Source organism: Prionailurus bengalensis, chromosome A2 (genome assembly GCF_016509475.1).
Source record: "Prionailurus bengalensis isolate Pbe53 chromosome A2, Fcat_Pben_1.1_paternal_pri, whole genome shotgun sequence".
Lineage (NCBI taxonomy): Eukaryota > Metazoa > Chordata > Mammalia > Carnivora > Felidae > Prionailurus > Prionailurus bengalensis.
In genome coordinates, this window is record NC_057348.1 from 581,414 (window position 1) to 599,926 (window position 18,513).

An 18,513-nucleotide genomic window follows, 5' to 3' on the forward strand; every position below is an offset into this window, starting at 1 on the left:
GTGGAGGAACCAGAACCCCCGGCTGGCGGTGGGGACGAGAAGCGGTCTCTCTGGAAGACAGGCCCACGGTCAGTTCCTCGTCAGGTCAACCCCAGGGTCACCACACGACCCCGCGACCCCACTGCCGGGTCCACACCCGAGAGACACGAACACTCACGTCCATGCAACCCCCACCCGCACGCCCACACATGACCACGTCCCCCGCGCACGCGCACAGATGACCGGGTCCACCGCGCACGTCCCTGGGCCACCAGCAGGGGGGCGAGGCACACCCCCCCCCCCCCCCCCCCCCCGTGGACGGACCCTGAACACGCAACGCTCAGGGAGCCAACCAGACACGAGAGGCCCCGTGGGGTGTGAGTCCGAGTGTGTGAAACGTCCAGGACGGGCTCATCCACGATGGGAAGGGGGCTCATGGGGGCCGGGGATGGGGAGGTGATAGCTGATGGGGACAGGGTTGCTTTTAGATGAGGAATGTTCTGGAATTAGAGGTGGTGGTTGCACAATTCTGTGAATTTACTTAAAAGAGTGGCTTTTACTATTTTTTTTATAACAGTTTTTATTCTTTTTTTTTTTTTTTTTTAAGTAGGCTCTACACCCAGTATGGGGCTTGAACTCACCACACTGAGATCAAGAGTCATGCACTCTACCAGTGGAGCCAGCCAGGTGCCCCAAAAGCATGGATTTTAAGGCATATGAATTCTCAGTTTTATTTTCGTTTATTGATTTTTTAAAGTTCGTTTGTTTATTTATTTAGAGAGACACAGAGACAGTGTGAGCAGGGGAGGGACAGAGAGAGGGAGAGAATCCCAAGCAGGCTCCCATGTCAGCACAGAGCCTGATGCTGGGCTTCAGCTGACAAACCATGAGATCACGACCTGAGCCGAAACCAAGAGTTGCATGCTTAACCAACTGAGCCACCCAGCGCCCCGACTCAGTTTTAAATGTGTATTTTTGAGAGACACACATGGGGCAGAGAAGGGGACAGAAGATCCCAAGCAGGCTCCGTGCTGACAGCCCAACGCGGGGCTCGAACCTACAAACCGTGAGATCATGACCTGAGCCGAAGTCGGACCCTCAACCGACTGAGCCCCCCAGGCGCCCCAGTTCTGACTCCGTTTAAAAATAATCACTGGGAACTGAAATAAAAGATGAACGCAGTGCCTGGGCCAGGCTCTCATTATTAGATTTAGCATAAAGTCCATCAAGTTTCCAGCACAGTTACTGACCTTTGAGTATCTGTCCCCCAAATCTCGGCACCAGACTGATGGGCAAGGGTGGCCCTGAGGAGACAGGGAAACCGGGTGGGGGTTCCCACACCAAGAAGTCAGCACCCTCAGGGCTGTCCTGTGCCCCCTCCCCACCCCCCGTGGCCGCAGGCTGTGTAGGTCTGCTACGAGTCTGGACAGGGGTGGAGGGGCCGAGTGGGGGTCTTGGCAGAGGCCCCGGCACCAGTGTGAGTGGGGTCGTGACCAGGGACGTGACTGGTTCCGTCCCCGTCTGGCTGCGTCTGGGCCGCAGTGCTGTCTGGTGGGACCCTCTCTCTGGCCCCAGACTGACCCTCTGCCCTGTGGCCAGGCCACATACAGAGGGGCGGGCGAGGCCCAGCTGCCCCGGTATTCCCAAGACCCTCCCGGTCTGTTTTGGGCTCTCCCCTCCCCTCTAGGCCCCCACAGCAAGCCTGTGCCCAGGTGGCCTGGGTGTCCTGACTTACGGCAGAGCGTGCGGTGGGCATTGCAGGCTCCCCTCAGGCACACTGCATTGCTGGAATGTTCCTGTTGAGGGGTGAATTGTGTCCCCCCCCAATGACATGTCCAAGTCTTGACCCCCTAGTGCCTGTGAAGGGGACCTTATTTGGGTATAGAATTTTGCAAATACAATCAGTTAAGATAAGGTCGTACAGGAGTCAGGTGGGCCCAACCCAGTGACTGGTGTCCTTGTAGGAGGGAAATCGGACACAGGTGCGTGGGGAGGCAACCACAGGCCACGGGGGCAGGTGCCGCTGCAGGCGGCACAGGCCAAGGGACATCTGGAGCCCCCAGGACCCTCCCTCTGATCTAGGACTTGTGGCCCCAGAACTGGCGCCAGCTGTCCCTGCTTGCGGTGCTCTCCGGGGGCCGCCCCAGCTCCCACGGCCCCCTAAGACACTGCTGCCCTAGCCCACTGTCGTGGGGACAGCAGCCTCAGCCAGAAAACTGACCCTGACCACCCTGTTGCCATCAGGAGAGGCTGGAGCTCTGCTCCCTGTGGCCAGACCCTGACCAAGGGCTTTTCTGCAGGCCTCACAGCCCCTCCCTCCCGTCCTCGTCCCTGTCCCCGGTTCCCGGTGTCCCAGTTTCTGTGCAGAGACCCTCTGGAGACACCTGTGCTCCCTGTCGCCACCTGTCTGCGGCCCTTAGTACAGACCACAGAGCGGGGCTTCCTTGGCCATGGCCCTCGGCATGGACCGCGGAGCTGGGGGCGGGGGTGGGTTCTCGGCCCGCGGCTCAGTGTGAACCTATGGGCTTCCTTTGAGAGGAAACCTCCCGCTCGCTCGGTTTGCCGATGCCGGTAACTCCTGGGAGCCTGCTGGTGGCGGGGCGTGCCGGGCCTCTGATCCCTGCTGAAATCCATTTGCAGAGCCTCCGCGCCGCCCGCCCCTCACTGGAGAGCCGCTGAGAGTTCGCAAAGCACTTTTCTGAGCCGTGACCTCATCCTGGCTTCCCAGAAGCCCCAGGCCGGCAGACGGCAAGTGTCCTCACTGAGTGGATGCGGGACCCACCCGAGACGCCTGGACTCTCAGGGTGCACGCCCGCTCCAATGACAGAGCGAGGGGGGCTCAGTGTGTACAGAAGTGCCCTCCCCCAGAGTCCAGCTGAGACGTTAGGGGTCCAGGTGACCTTGGGAGGAGGGGTCGGGGCAGCCCCCACTCCCAGGGAATGCGTCTGCGGGGGGGGGGGGGGGGGAAGCAGTGAGGATGAGCACTGGGGGTGTAGCAGGGAGGGTCGGGTGGTCACGCCCACAACCAGGACCCCAGATACCAGGGTGGGGAGAACGCGGGGGAGGGCCTGAGGGGCGGGGCAGCGAGGGCTGCAGGCACCAGGCCTTGGGAGGGCCGCGCTGCGACGTTGAGTCCTTCACCCGCCGCCACGACTTCAACATTTCCCCAAGTACCTCCCCCCAATCAGATTCGGGTCCACAAAGAAGCCGGTTCCCGATGTTCACAGCAGCACAATTCAGAGTCACCCAAATCCGCGCTGTGGGAACAACCCAGATGCCCAACGAGGGATAAACGGACACACACAACACATCCACCACGGACGCGCACGTCCGCCGAGGACCGTGTCCACCGCGCACGCGCACGTCCCTCGGCCGCGAGCAGGAGCGAGGCTCCCGCCCCCGCCGCCTCGCGGACGGACCCCGAACACGCGACGCTCAGGGAGGGAACCCGACTGGAGAGGCCACACGGGGTGTGAGTCCGCGTGTGTGAAACGTCCAGAACAGGCTCATCCACGGACGGGAAGGGGGTTTCCTTTTGGGGTGATGGAACATTCTGGAATTACATGGAGGTGGTAGTTGCATAACCCGGTGAATTTGCTAAGTCGGTGAATTGTGTGATATGCAAATCATATCTCACCTAAACGTAAAGAACGAATGAAAAGCCACGCACTCACACCCAACACACAGTGCTCCCAGGCGGTGGGAGACCCCCCCCACGTGGGGCCCCTCGACTGTCCAGGTCGCTAACAGAGGTGGGAGCCTCAGTGGCTCCGCGCCACGCGCAGTGAGAAGGGGCCCTTCCCTGGGGAAGCAGGTGGCACGAGGCTGAGGCAGGGACTTCAGGGAGTGAGCCTGGGCCATTCCTAGTGGCTACAAGGGAGGACACAGAGGGACAGATGCTCCGACAGCCAACGCAGAAGCAGCGGACAGCACCTGACCGTAGCCCGTGTTGTCACCAACACGACTGAGTGAGGGAAGGCACAGCTCTCCCTACGGAGGACCTCCGGCTGATCGACAGGGCGGAGCAAGGACAGAAACGTCTGCCAGCCAGCCCCCGTGGCGGCGGTCACTGCAGGCAACGTCTACCGGTGCCTGGGGAGATCCACCCCCCTCCCCACCACAAGGGGCCAGGGTCCCTGACGCACCCTCGCAGGGGGAGAGGGGGAAAACGGTAGCGACCTGACAGTGGATGGGGGACAGGGAGGCGCGGGGCGGTCCCCAACCGGGGCTGGAGGGCAGGACCGTCAGCGGTAAGGCACACCGACGCCAGCAGGCTTGGAAGTGACGCCCCAGGAGGACGCAGCGCCCCGTCTGCGGGACTCCTGTCAACAACACAGAACCCCTCCTCAGCGTGAGGGCCCCAGGCCAGCCCAGGCAGGGGCCCTCGGCGGCGACCGACCAGCTCTCTTCAGAGGCCTCGGGGCCCCGGCCCCGGCCCCGGCCCTCTGGTCAGTCACTGGTGCTGTGCGGGGGCTACTCTCTGCGCCGTGATAACGGACCGTGGTTCCAGAAGACAACAACGTGCCAGGACACTGGGCAGACGAGTGACAGTGTTCGAGAAGAGTTGGTACTGTTTTTGCAACCTCCCTATAACCTAAAGTGCTTTGAAAGTCATCTTGTCACGAAAACCTTAACGAACAAACAGAAAAAGAGAGTATCAGACCTTGAATTTATAGATAACCCCTGGGTGCATGGGCCGTCCGAACTGGAACCTGGGACCCTGGGCTCTGGGCCTCTGCAGGGGGCTCGTGGTTTGAACGCCAGGCCCACCCTGCAGGACAGAGCCGCCTCAGAGTGGGGGTTAGCCTTGACCTGCTGCATTCCTGACAGCAGGGTCCCACAGGATGTGGGCCCCACCTGGGTGTCTATAAAACAGGAACCCTGGCATGCCTGATGGACTCAGCCAGTAGAGCATGCAACTCTTGATCTTGGGGTCACGAGTTCAAGCCCCATTTCGGACAGTTTACTTAAAAATAAAATTAAAATTGGGGCGCCTGGGTGGCTCAGTCGGTTAAGCGGCCGACTTCGGCTCAGGTCACGATCTGGCGGTCCGTGAGTTCGAGCCCCGCGTCGGGCTCTGTGCTGACAGCTCAGAACCTGGAGCCTGTTTCAGACTCGGTGTCTCCCTCTCTCTCTGACCCTCCCCCGTTCATGCTCTGTCTCTCTCTGTCTCAAACATAAATAAACGTTAAAAAAAAAAACAAAATTAAAAAAAAAATAAATAAATAAAATTAAAATTAACAACAACAACAAAAATAAAACAAGGACCCCACATCAAGGCGAGACCAACCTGCCACCAACGGTCCTGGGTCTGGGTCGGCTCATGTACAGAACCAGGGGAGGTCCCTGGTTCCTGGTACAGAACCCGGTACCCCTAACGTCCAATGATTCAGCCCTAGTCACAACAGGAGGAACAAAGGCCCTCAGACAGCAAAGCTGGAGCCAAGACCAACCACAGGGCTGGGAACCAACACCATAAGCAGTCCCCGGGGAGATGGGCGCGGGATGCCGACCCCAAGGAACTGCTCGGTGCCCCAGAAGGACATTGGGAGAGAAGCTTTCTCTCTGCAGGCAACAAGAGTCACACAGCTCCTCTCCTTTCTCTTTTTGCTTTGGCTGCTAGGAAACTCAGAGCTCAGGTTTAGTTAGGAGGAGGTACATTAAGGCCTGCAGGCCTACGTCCACTCCTTGCCCCAGCCCAGCTCTGGCTTTTCTATTCCAATTTCTTCTGACTTCTACAACAGTGGGGACATTTCGAGAGTGTGCCAGGGGCCACGTGAGGGCTTCACATGGTCCATCAGATTCCTCTTGCCACTGTAATGAACTACCACAAACCTCACGGCTTAAAATAGCACACGCTTATTACCTTATGGTTCTGGAAATCAGAAGTCCAAAATGGAGAGCTATGTTCCTCCCCGGGGCCCCAGGGACAGCCCTCTCCCCCCTTTTCTGGCTTCCAGAGGGGGCGCATCCTGGGCCCACAGCCCTTCCTCATGCTCGCGGCCAGCAGCGGGGGGTCTGCCTGTCTCTCTGCCTCTGACCCTCTGCCTCCCTCTCGAGAGGGCCTTGTGAGGCCTCCGGGCCCCCCAGAGCACCCAGGGCTACCCCCGCCTTGTGGGCCTTGACAAGGTCCCCTCTGCTGTGAGGGGACAGGTCCCCGGTCCCACGATCAGGACGGGGACGTCTTTGAGGCTGTCCCTTTGCCTGTCACCATGGTGATGTTATTTGGTCAGTTAGGAACAGAGGGTGTCTGCGGTGGGTCCACTGGCTGAGGCACAGCTGTGAAGGGCCTCGAAGGCCAAGCTCGGTCTGGCCCCCTTCCTGTCCTCGCCCACAGGCCCAGGGGTCACGAGGGAGGTGATGGAGACCAACAGGGCCTCAAGACCCTTCACCGCATCTGAACTTCGGTCTCACATCTGTCAACCCCACACTTGGCACGGGGTGAGATTTTGTTTGAAGAAGCGGCTTTAGAAAAAAGATCTGGGTTCAAGGTGCCCCCGGCAGGGTAGGCTCCCGCCACGTTCAGCGGATGCTCAGTAAGTACCCGCGGGATGGGTGCAGCTGAGCTCCCCTGCACGTGATGAGAAACGGGCGCGGTGGCCCCAGGGGGGTCTTGGTGGAAGAAAGCGTGTCTGCTCCGGGCAGAGCCAGGAGCAGCTGTGCAGGCTGAGGGCATGAGACACAGTCGGGGGAGTGGGGCCAGGGGGGCAGGGGGGGGGGCTACTGGGGCAGGGCCTGCGTGCACCCGAGCCTCAGCGTCCCCGTCCGTGCGGCAGGTGACGCCCCAGCGTGGGCGTCAGCATCACGGGACGCCACGTCCGGATGTGGAGCTGTGTCGGGGACACGTGCGGAGGAACTTTATCAGGGCTCAGAGCCAGGCAGGGCCGCCAGCCCCGAGGCACGGCAGGCCAGAGAGGGTCTCGGGCCGCGGACGGACCAGCTGCGTCCCGGGCTGGGCGACGACGGCCGCCAAACAGAGGGGCCGGGGCATCCCTTGCGGGACGGGGCCCCGTCCACAGGGCCCTCCCATCCCCCTCCCACTGACTCCTCACCCTGGGAGGTCTGGGGGCCAGACGAGGCCGGCGTGCGCCCCCAAGGGCCAGGGGGGCCCCTGTGCTCCCATCTCCTCCAGGCCTGGCCAGGTCGTTTCCTGGGCGGCCACAAAGCGTCCCAGATGGAGAGGGAGGACTTAAACAACACACCGGTGTGCCCCGATGGCCCCGCGGGAGAAGACACCCCAGGTCAAGGTGTCACGGGCCGCGATCCCCGGGAGGCTCCAGGGGAGGCCCCTCCTGCCTCGCCCAGCTCCTGGCATCCCTGCTCGTGGCCGCGTGGCTCACTGTGCTTCCTCTGTGTCTGTGTCTCTCCTCCTTTAGGGTTAGGGCCATCGTGATCTGGGATCACCTCATCTCCATCTTCAGCGAAATGACACCCACAAAGACCCTGTTTCCAAAAACGGTCTCATTCCCAGGCTCTGGGTGGACCCGGATTTGGGGGACACTGGTCCAGGCTCCAGATCCCTGCCCGGCCAGGCCGCATGGACAACGGCCAGCCTCCTGAACTGCGCTTGTCTGGCTGTAGCGGGTTTGAGCTGACAGGTCCGAGCCACAGCCTCCCAGACTGCCACCCCCCACAGGCCCCCACTTCACAGGGAAAACAGGCTCAGGGCAGCTGAGCCTCTGGGGCCCTCCAAGCTGGCCGGTTCCCAAACTGCGTGCCACAGCGAAACCACTGGGGCCGTGGATTCCAAACTTCCCAGGGAGACCACGCTGCCCGGCTGCTGCCAGCCCCAGCTTCCGATCGCACTGGGCTCCTTCCCACAAATCCTCTTGCGGCGCCCGGTGTCTGGGCCGCCACGAGAAGTCACGTGCCATTAGAGACGCCTGCCGGGGAGGGTCCCCCCGATTCTCCAAAAAAAGAGATCACACGTATCTCTTCCTTCGGTTTGGGTGGGTGACGCTCTCCAAATAGCTGCCGTTTGGGGACATAAATGCCAACAACAGGGTTTGTGCCGGACGGAACGTCGTTCTGGCCAGGGGCGCGGGGAACACGGTGGACCCTTGCCGAGACGCTAAGTAAGGCACCCAGACGGAGCAGGCGCGGGGGCCTCTGCCCAGGAGAGGAAGGCGCTAAGGTCTGGGAAAAGCGCATCAGATGCTCCACGGTACCGCCCCACAACCCACGGCGGGGGCGTGAGCAGTGCGTGGACAGGTGTGGCCCCTAGCCCAGCTCTCTCGCTGCCCGGAAGCCGCCCGGACAGGCCCACGCGGGTGTGGCTGTGAGTCGGGAGCCCTCAGGCCAGGCCTGCAGTAGAGGGGAGCACTGGCTATTCCCAAGGAGAAGCCGTGGCTCCATGTGGCCCTGAGCCCAGCCCAGGGCCCGGCCAAGGCCACCAGTGCGTGGCACGGGCCTCCGGGAGCACATGGGGATCGAAGGGTGACTCTGGCTCCAGGTCCCTACCTGAGGAAAGTCGCCTGTCTTTGGCAGGAAGCTGGGGGTGGCGGCGGAAGGTCCGCAGCTGGTGTCCGCGCAGGGCTGGCTGACGATGAAGGAGGTGGAGTTCATGAACTGGCTGCAGGCAGACAGGGAAGGTCAGCCCTCAGGAGCCTAAGGGAGGGCTCTGGCATCCGAGACACTCAGCTCAGAGCAGAGGCCCCCGTGCCCCCGTCCCGGAACACAGTGCCCCGGAGAGACCTCAAGCCTCTGGCTCCGTGCTCTGGGTCCTTTCCACAGGCCATTCCTTGGCCTGGTTGTGGGCCGGCTCCCCCGGCAAACTCCTACTGACTCTTCAAAACCCAGGTCGCCATTGCCCTCTGCAGGCAAGTGCCCTCCCCGCTCCTTTGCCCCCCCAAGTTCTCCCCCGCTGCCCAGGGCCACCCCCTGCCCAGAGGGTACCCACAGAGCCCTCCCAGGACTCCTCATCCCTACCACCTTTGCCCTTTTTCCTGGCGGGCTCTTTCTAAGACAAGTCACGGCCAGTCAGTCTCGGCTGCCTCCGTGTGGCCAGGGCGCAGCCCACGGCCCCCTCAGCAGGACACTGAAGCCCCTCACGTGCCACGAGCCCTAGTTTTGTTTAACCAGTGGCTGCAGAGCCACGCAAGGCCTCGAGGGCACTGTGGCCACCCAGCGGGACGTGGCGGGGCTTGCTCGGACCCTGGAGGCCAGAGAAACTTACTGGCTTTCGCTGGAGAAGGCTGGGTACGGCGTGGGCGAGAAGGAGCTCCACCACGGGTAGTGCAGCATGGTGTTCTGGAACAGACCAAGAGCGTCAGGAGGGGCTGCCCTGTGGAAGGGGCGGGGGGCTCCTCAGTGAGGAGGGGGGGAGGACTCCGCGACCCCGTCCAGGTAGAAACGTCACCCTGTGCCGTCCCACCCGGGTCACCTAGGAGTCACTTAACCACCTAACAGCTCGGGGCCTCAGTTTGCCCATCTGCATGGGAGAGCCCACCGAGGGGAACTCGTCCACACCCGTGAAGGGCTCGGGCCCGGGCCTGGTGTGCCGCTGCCATAGGCCCCTCTGTGGGCAGGGCGGGGGTGGGTAGGTGTGACCCACCTCCGGACTGGAGTGCCTCCAGAACCCCTGAAGGGGCCTGGGCAGCCCATCCGAGGGTCTGGCCGGGAGCCCCCATTTCACACAGGATCCAGGCGTGCTGGTGGGCCAGGGACTCTGCATGGAGGCCCCCCAGTTCTAGAAAGCGCAGGGTGGGACTGGGCGAGAAGCAAGGCCGCATGAGCTCCCCCCTCCAATCCAGCCCCGAGGGAGGCGCCCGTGTGGCAAAGAGGACTTCGTTAGAGGGCCTCCCACCAGCGCCAAGGACCGGTCCCCACCCCAGCCCCCTCCCGGGAGGGGGGAGAAGGGACAAGAGCCTGGCCTTCTGAGAACTGCCTCTGGCCAAGGGTGTTCCTGGAAACCCCCAAGCCTGTCTGGCCCAAGAGTGCAGCACAGGTAGGGGTCCTGGGGAGCCTGCTTTGAGAAACACTGATGGGAGGCTGGAAGAATGAGCCTGAGGTCAGCGGGGACTTGAGGGGCCCTGCACTGGGCGCTGACCGGACCGACTCAGGGTGGAGGGCTGTGGACACTCACGCCCCCCGCCTTCCGTACGAAAGAACTGGCTCGTCCCACCGTGACACAAAGCCTGCCGAGCAGGGGTCCCTCCCCTGACCCACAGTGTGGCCCACGTGGGACCATGTCGGGGAGGTCCCCGACCGGCGGTGGGGAGAGGCCTGCTGGCGGCCGTCACTGTCCCCTACTTGTCCTAGCTGGCTCTGCCAGACGGCATGTCCAGAGACGGAAGCGCAGCGGCCTTCCCGCTGGTCCACGCGGGTCCCGCTCCTCAGCGAGGCCGCCGGGAACCGACCCCCCAGCCACCGCTTCCTCCCGCTCACGGGACCCGTGAAGGACAGCTGGCCCAGAACCAGCCCAGATGGCTGGGAGACCAGGCGCCCTTCTACGTACGGCGCCTGTGTCTGGGAGGGAGGAGCCGGCCCTGACTTCCCATCACTGTGCGTTTCCCCCCAACACCCCACCCCTGCAGGGCGGTCGGTGTCCACACGTCCAGCCGCAGAGAGCCAGAACTTAGGAAGGAGAGACGCACGCTCCGCGAAGGGGCTGTGCCTGCTCTTCCGGGATCTGCCCGGGCTGTAAGATGAGAGCAGCTCCAGCACGAAGGAGGAATCATGGAGGCATTGCCGTGGAAGCCTCCGGAAGGCTCCCCCTCCAGGGCACTCCCGGAACGCTTCCACAGCAGAGACCACACTCAGCCGCTTCAGTGAACTGGCATAAACCATCCCAGGCGCACACGTGGCCCCGTGGGCACACAGCAGGCAGGGCCGGCCTCAAGGCTTCAGGGGGCTCCCGGCGGGGGAGGGCCTTCATTTACTCAACCTTCTCCGCCGCACCCAGAACCCCAGGTCTTCTAGGACCTTGGGGCTTCAGCCAGGAAGCCGGAGGGTGGGAGGTCACTCCCGCCCCAGCTCAGGGGCACCACACAGCTGCCAATCAGAGCCCACCTCGGTCTTTCCCACTTGGGGCCAGAAGGGTGGCCACACCTTTAGAGGGCAGGCCCCTGGGTCATGATTGGTCCAGAGAGGAGCCCCTGAACCCAGCCAGCCAATCAGAGGTTTCCTTGGGATTTGCCACTTAAGGCCAGAGGTACGTCTTTGCCTTTAGAGGGCAGGCCCCTGGGACATGATCGGTCCAGAGATGGATGCCTGACCCCTACCAGCCCATTCGAGCCTGCCTGGGGACTTCAGGTGGAGACAGAGAGGCTGGCCTCTCCTGAGGAGAGGCAGGCCCTGGGACATCCATCCAAGGCTGCCCAGGCCACCTGTAAGCTGACGTAAGAAGAGAACACTTTCACCAGGGCAGCAGATGAAACAAGGCTGCCACATAAAATACGGGGTGTCCAGTGAAGTTGGCATTTCTGATAAACGACAAACAATTTTTAGTGTAAATGTTGCATAGAACACACACACTAAAATATCATTTGCGTTTATGTGAAACTTACGTTTCGTTAAAGGTCTGTACTTTCAGTTGCTAAATCTGGCCACCTCAATGACACTGGCAGTCCTGGGGTAGGTCTCCTTGTCCTGACGGTGGCTCAGCCCAGCTAGGACAGATGAAGGGGAGTGGCACAAAGTATCCTGACCACACCGACCACATACACGCTCAGCGTCAGCGGGAGCTGCGCCCAGAGTGGCCCGGGTAGGGGACAGCCCTCACAGCTGGTAGCCCACCAGGGACAGGCTCAGTGTGCAGCCTGGGGAGGAGTGGCCCAGCCTCAGAAAGAGCCAGAGTCGGGCTCGGAGAGGCACATCCCTTGCAATGGGTCCCCACGGCAGCCCAGGCGTGCCCCGTCCTCCCCGTCGGCATACGGGCCACCGTTGAGAGGGCGTGGCCCCAGCCCAGAATCTGTGACCCTGCCCAGTGCTCCTTCTGACCCAGGAATGGATTCAGAAGGACACCCTCCTGCCCAATCCATGGGGGCGGGGTGGGGGGGGCACACAGTGCTATTTATAGCAGCGGAAAACTGGAATCACCCCAAAGGCCCAACAATAGGGAAATCATTAAGCAAGTTACGGGATGCCGACAAGAAGGAATCCTGCAGCGCTGTTAAGAATGACAAACGCACGCTCTGAGACTACAAAGTGGCGGGACATAGAGCCCACACACTGACTGCCAGGGGCCAGATGGCACGTGGGGAACAGGAAGGCATCGCCATGACGACGCGGGCAGAAGTTCAGAGGGGAGCAGGGGGACACGGAGGGTCAGGGGACATGTGGACACAGCTCCAACAGGAAAGGGAGAGAGAGGAGGCACACGGTGACGTCTGGGACCCTGGCCAGAGGCGCTGGACGTCAGCCGAGGCCTGGAAGTGTTACCTTCGGGGGTAACTCATGTCTGCCTTCCCCAGACCGATGGCTCACCTACACAACTTCTGTCCCGCGCCTCTTACGTGAGGGTACCACGTGGGCACATCTGGACGGAGACTGAATTCTGCTTTCCCAGGTTCCTCCTGATGGTTCTGGGCACCGGGCCCTGAGCTAGCCTGACCCCAGCGGCCCACTTCCCGGCTCCTCTCAAACCCAGGCTCGATCCTTGCTCTCTCTTGCCACCTGGCCCTCCTCCCGGCCCCAAGCCAGCAGGCCCGAGGGGCAGGCGGCAGCTGACGCTTTCCTGAAGGAGGGACCCCGTGGCAGCCCCAGCCACGTGCACCCCTTGCCACTGTGTCCCGACACCCTTCTCCCTCCCTTCCCGGCAGCTCAAGTCTCTCTACTCAGAAACACCGTTTGCTTTTCTACAGGAGAAAGAACCCTGGTTTCGCCCCAGAAACCGGGAGCGGGGGGGCTCCAGGCCTGACTTGGTGCACAATTCTGAACCCTTCTCTCCACGGGGCCCTTTGCAGCTGCTGGAACCTGTGGTGCTTTTACTTGAGATACTTCACTAGCTGTCAGGACCTAGGAGCAACTGAGACGCCCTCCAGCAGGTAAACCGGTCCATAAACACGCAGTGGCCCGGCCCAGACGAGGGAATATTACTCGGCACTAAAAACGGGCCATCGAGCCGCACAGAGACACGGAGGAGCCTCAGACGCACAGCACTCGGTGACAGAAGCCAGGCTGAGGAGGCGACACACGGGGTGGTTCCAAGTCCAGGATGTTCTGGACAAGGCAGGACCACGGAGGCACGGCTGCCGGGGTGGGGGAGGGTGAATGGGAGGAGCACAGGAGTTTCGGGGCCGTGGGTCTACTCCGGACGTCACCGTGGTGGTGGGCAGGTGTCCGTGACATTCGTCCGAACCCACGGGGTGTGCCGCACCAGGGGTGACCTCGTGTCCGCTGTGGACCGTGGTTCGTCACGTTCGGTGCTGGCTCATCCGTTGTGATAACTCAGCAGGGTCACTAATGAAAAACGTTATCGATGGGGAAAGTGGGAGAGGTGGAAACTTTCTGTCCAATTTTTCTATAAACCCTAAACTGCTGAAGACACAAAGTCCATTAAATTGAAAATAGGAAACCTTGGTAAAAAAAAGTCCACGTCACAGAGGCCCCAGCCCGTCCTGCAGGAAAGGCGGCGGCAGCCCAGGCCTGAGCGTCTCCCTGAGGGCCCGTCACGGCCTTGGCAAACAGACCTGACGGCAGGCGGGCACCCCGAGGCGTCCCCCTGCCGGGCCGGGGACCGGGACATCGGCTCGAGGCCCTGGAAAGGGAAGCTGCGGCCGCACCCGCCCGCGAGGGCAGCGTCCCCCCCGAGGCCGACCGCGGATGGCGGGGGCTCACCTGGACGCCGGGCCCGCACAGCGGGGTCTGCAGCGGCGGCGGGCTGTACAGGATGCCGCCCGCTGGCGGGGGTTCGTGCTGAGGAAACTCGCCGTCCATGGCGGGCCCCACTGCCAGCATCGGGCGGCTCCACGACCCAGGCCGCCGAGGCGTCTATCTGGGCTTCTTGCTCCTGGGCGGCGGCATCATGACCTGGGGGGAGAGACGGCACATCCCGAGGTCAACCTCTGAGGAGTCCCTGCGAGGCTGGCGCCGAGGGGGTGGGGTCAGCACAGCAGGCCCCTGATACGGGAGGGTGTGAGCCGAGGCTCCCCCAATGTCACAGCGGTGACAGGCGCCCCTCTGGGTTCCTGGACTCTTCCCGGGGGCTGTGCTGGTGCAGGGAGGGGGCCCGGACCCCATCTCAGCCTGAGCGTGCTAGCGTGCTCGAGCAACCCCTCGGCTGCCGGGACAGGAGCGCACGCGGCCCCCGTGCTGCAAGCGCACCAGGGGACCCTAGCTGCTGCCCGGCAGCCCCTCCTGGGGACGCTGCGCCTGGACCTCCGACCGCAGGTCCCACCCAGGCATCAAGCGCCACCAAGTGGGGCTCCTGGCCACAGAGGGGGGCCTGAGACAGAAAGAAGACCAGCCCCAGGGACAGATCTCCAGGACGGTGGCAGCCCTTCCAGTGAGGCTGGGCCACCCGACCGCTTTCCCTCCCTGCCCATCACGCGACCAGCTCAGGCCCTGGGGGGATGCTCCGGCCATCTGGGCCCCACGGCCAGTAGCGGAGACTCAGCTGATCCCGCGGGCCTGGCTCTGTGACCTGGCATGTCTGAGGCTGTGAGGCAAAGTCCAACTCAGCAAGCACCTCCAGGCTGGGGGCCAGTCTTGTCCCCCTGCAGCCAGAGCAGGTTTGCAGAAGGGGCTCTGGGGGAGTCAGGGCCAAGCTGAGCCAGGAAGTGGTAAGGACACACAGCATCCCCACTGAGAATGTTCCTGTTCTCGAATGCAGGCAGACCCAGCCGGGAACATGCCTGCCATAGGAGCCGACAACAGATACACAGGATTTCCCACACGATTTCCATCTGCCCCGTGGACTGTGGCCTAGGCTCCCCGGCCCTCCCCCCCCCCCCCCCCCCCCCCCGCCACCGCACCACTGCTCCTGGCTGAGCCCAGACCCTAGGCCGGCCCCTGTGCTCCTCAGTCAGGCAGTGGCTGAGGACATTAATCACCGAGGGGGGCAGGAAGGGGAGGCAGCTGCCACTCCCGGCCAAGCCCTGGATGAAGAAATCCTCGGGACTTCCAGTAATCACTGTCCGCACACGGGCAGCTTATGCAATCCCTCAGGGGGTGGGGAGGGGTTGCCTTCACCCCAAGCTCCTGGCCAGAGAAGGGGCCCGCGGGGCCAAGCTCCAGCCAGCTCCAAGCCTTGGTGCTGCCCTGCTCGCCTCCACTGCTCTGGGCGAGCCACGGGCTCACACCTGCCGGGAAGACAGCACTTCCCCCTGCCTCGGTGGCCCTGGCCTGCTCCGGCCTGTGCCCTCCAGGCTCCTGGCTGGGGACCTGGTGGGACACAGACCTGGAAGCCAGGAGTGTGAAGTCCTGAGGTCTCGCTCCACAAACAAACACACAGCTACTCGGTGATTTGGGGTCTCAGCCCTTCCTTTTAAAGATTTCGGGCTCAGGCAGAGGTGGTCAAACCCAGCTCAGCCTTCTAACAACTGGATTATTATTTGACAACTCAGGGACACCTCAGCTCCTCTGAGCCCCGGTTTTGCTCAACAGGAGAACTGAGTTGTTTGGAGGTACATGGGCAAGGCTGGTCAGGCACTCAGCAGAGCCCAAGGCCCCAGCAATCCAGTGACCAGTTAGGTGACCACTGGTTTCACTGAGGCCCCAGGAAATCTCCTGGATTTGGGGGATACCCCTCGAGGGGGCTCTGCCCCCAGCACCTGGGACAGAAGGCAGGCAGGAATGACCTTAATTCAACAGAGGAAGCATATAGCTGACCACAGGCATTGGCCAGCATCCCCTCAGCCCTGGGGTTCGACCGCCCGCCCCTTCTCTGCAGCAGGTGCTTGAGATGTGTCCCCCACCCGAGGCCATCTGTTAAACCCTGTCCATACCCCACGTGTCCGGGAGTGAAGCTGAACCCCTCCCACAAACAGGTGCTTCCAGGCTCTGCAGCCACTGAGCCCTGGGCTGCCCCTTTAGAAAAGCACCATCCAGAGGCCACAGGCCAAGGAGCACGGTGGTGCTGTGGACAGCTTCCCAGGAACCCGAGAAGAAACGAAAATACTTATCCACATAAAACCTATACACACACGTTCACAGCAGCGTGAGTCACGACGGCGTGAGGATGGCAGAACCCAATGTCCGTAAACCGGTGAGTGGATAAACACAATGTGCCCACCGCGCACGCGCACGCCCCTCAGGTGCATCTACCGCGCACGCGCACATCACTCAGCCCCCGAGCAGGAGCGAGGCGCCCACCCCCGCCGCCCCGCGAACGGACCCTGAGCGCCTGACGCTCAGGGAGGAAATCCGACACCAGACGCCACACGGGGTGAGTCCACGTGTAGGAAACGTCCAGAACAGGCCCATCCACGGACAGGAGCGGGGCTCGTGGCGCCGGGGGAGGAGTGGGGGTGATGGCTGGGGGCGGGGTTCTGGAATTAGGTGACGGGGATGTTCCTACATTGTATAGTGGAAAACACTGAATCGTACGCGTTGAAAGACCCAGTTTTACACTACGAATTCCACACTGTGCCCACCACCACCCCGTGCCCCCAGAGGCCACCCTACAGTGCCCCCTTCCTCCAAACCCCCGGGGGCCAGTGTTACCTGTCACCGCTGCCACACCTCCACAGCCTCAGGCTTCCTGTTCCCCCATCCCCCCAAAGCCCTGGGGCAGCCCCCAAACAGCCCTCCTTCTGTTCCCTCAGACTCCAGCTGTCCTGACCCCCCGATTTCTGGCCTCTGCTGACCTCCCCTACCTCCTGCCCTTTGAACCCTGCCCTAGGCCCCGGACCCCAGAGCACCAACGCGCTGCATGCCTGGGACTTTCCAGCTGCCCCAGGACCAGCCCCGTGGGTACCAGGTGGGGTCTTGGGGCACGAGGGGAGGTAACAAAGGCTGGCCCGCTGGGTCAGAGCTCAGTACCCATGTGGTGGGCCTGGCGTGTATTTTTAGAACATCCCGTGACAGGTGAAGCGTGGGTGCTCACAGAGGCCTACGCTTCACAATCGTGGTTTGTGTTCAGACAATTTCCTTTTGAGATCAGGTTTTCGAATGAGTCATTGTGAGAGAAAAAGATCAAGGAATCGGTGGGCCAGACAGGACAACGGGGCAGCGCAGCATGGAGGGAGGCCAAGGCCTGGAAGAGCCCGTCTTTCTCATACGCCCCGGCCGGCAGGCACCTGCGGGCACCCAGCCTCTCTGCCAACCCCCTCAGCCCTGTGGGCCTGCCCCCCCAGACCCTGTGAGCAGGCTGTCCTGACCCTGATGGCCACCCAGACTGCCTGCCCGCTCCCACCTGTTACCTTGTCTGGACCCCGCCAGGCCAGGACGATGTCGTCCCCCGCCCTGGGAACCGTGTCTCTGGGCAGCAGGGACTGGCTGGCCTCCCACAGGGCACAAGATGGTGGCCTCTCTGGCCGTCCTTCCACCTGGCTCTGAGTGAAGGAAGATCCAGGGATATCAGCAGGGGTCAGGTGGGGGAGGTAGGGTGGGGGGACGGGGGCCCAACAGAGGCTGCTGGCCAGGGCTCTGTGAGGCTCGGCTCTCAGGGCAGAGGCCCTGGTAAAATCCAGAGGCCTGATGAGACCCCAGCTTGGCCAACCAGGACTGTCTGGGGAGGGTCTGCCTGTGGACTCCACACGGAGCAACGGCTGGGGAGCCGCGGGTCAGAGCCGGCCTGGGGCTGTCCCAGTGGGGGTGCCCAGGAAGGGCCACGGACAGGGGCATCCAGAGAACGCCTCTGCTCCCAGACAGAGGGGCCCAGCCAAGACGGGCCGTGCAGGTATCAGCAGGAGGCAGGCAGCCGGGCAGGGTTCCACGTGGAGGGGAGACCCCACGGCCTGTGCTGGGGGCCCCAGTCCAGAGCAGAGATCCTACCTGGGCTCCAGGCATAGCTCAGCTCTCCCAGGCCCTCCGAGGGAGCGCACCCCCCAGATAGTGGCCTTCATGGGTGCGCTGGGCCCAAGGACGAAAAGGAAGGGGAGGGAGGGGCTGGGGTCCCCAGGGAAGACGTTGTGGGGGCTCCTGCCTCCCTCATCTGCTGAGGCCAGAGTGGCAGGCAAACAGCAAAGGGGGCGGGGGCCGGACAGGGTGCCAGCAATGGGGCAGGAGAGGTGCGGGCCGCGGCCATTCCCTAAATTCACATCCACTGGGAACCTGTGAACGGGGCCTCGCCTGGAAATAGGGTTTTAGTTGAGGCAATCAGCAAAGATGGGGCCATACTGGGGTAGAGTGGGCCCTGCTGCAAAGACTGGTACCTTATAAGAGGGAGATTCAAACACAGAGGCAGAGGAGATAACCATGTGACCTTGGGTCACAGCCCAGCCCTGCCACACCTTGACCTCAGACCTCTGGGCTCCAGGACTGGAAGAGAATAAAGCTCCGTGGTTTAAGCAGCCCACTGTGTGGTCAGTTGGTAAGGCCACCCCAGGACACTCCGACCGGAGGGGAAAGCAAACCCCAGCTGGAGCCACCCCAACCCTCAGTCCGAGTCCTGTGACCCCGGGAGCACTGCCGACCAGGAGCTCTGGGCGA

At 62.5% G+C, this 18,513-nt stretch overlaps 1 protein-coding gene across 5 annotated transcripts in view; it reads right to left on the reverse strand.

The window, feature by feature from the left end:
• The window catches only part of SBNO2 (strawberry notch homolog 2), a 51,218-nt gene that overhangs the window by 22,828 nt on the left and 9,877 nt on the right, over window positions 1–18,513 (reverse strand). For all 5 annotated transcript variants that reach the window (XM_043590093.1, XM_043590091.1, XM_043590092.1 and 2 more), the window contains exons 2-4: window positions 13,759–13,950; window positions 9,155–9,228; window positions 8,440–8,551 (exon numbers count right to left, since the gene is read on the reverse strand). In XM_043590093.1, the coding sequence (XP_043446028.1) occupies window positions 8,440–8,551; window positions 9,155–9,228; window positions 13,759–13,878 (306 nt within the window). In that variant the 5' untranslated portion in view covers window positions 13,879–13,950. The remainder of the gene's footprint in view (window positions 1–8,439; window positions 8,552–9,154; window positions 9,229–13,758; window positions 13,951–18,513) is intronic.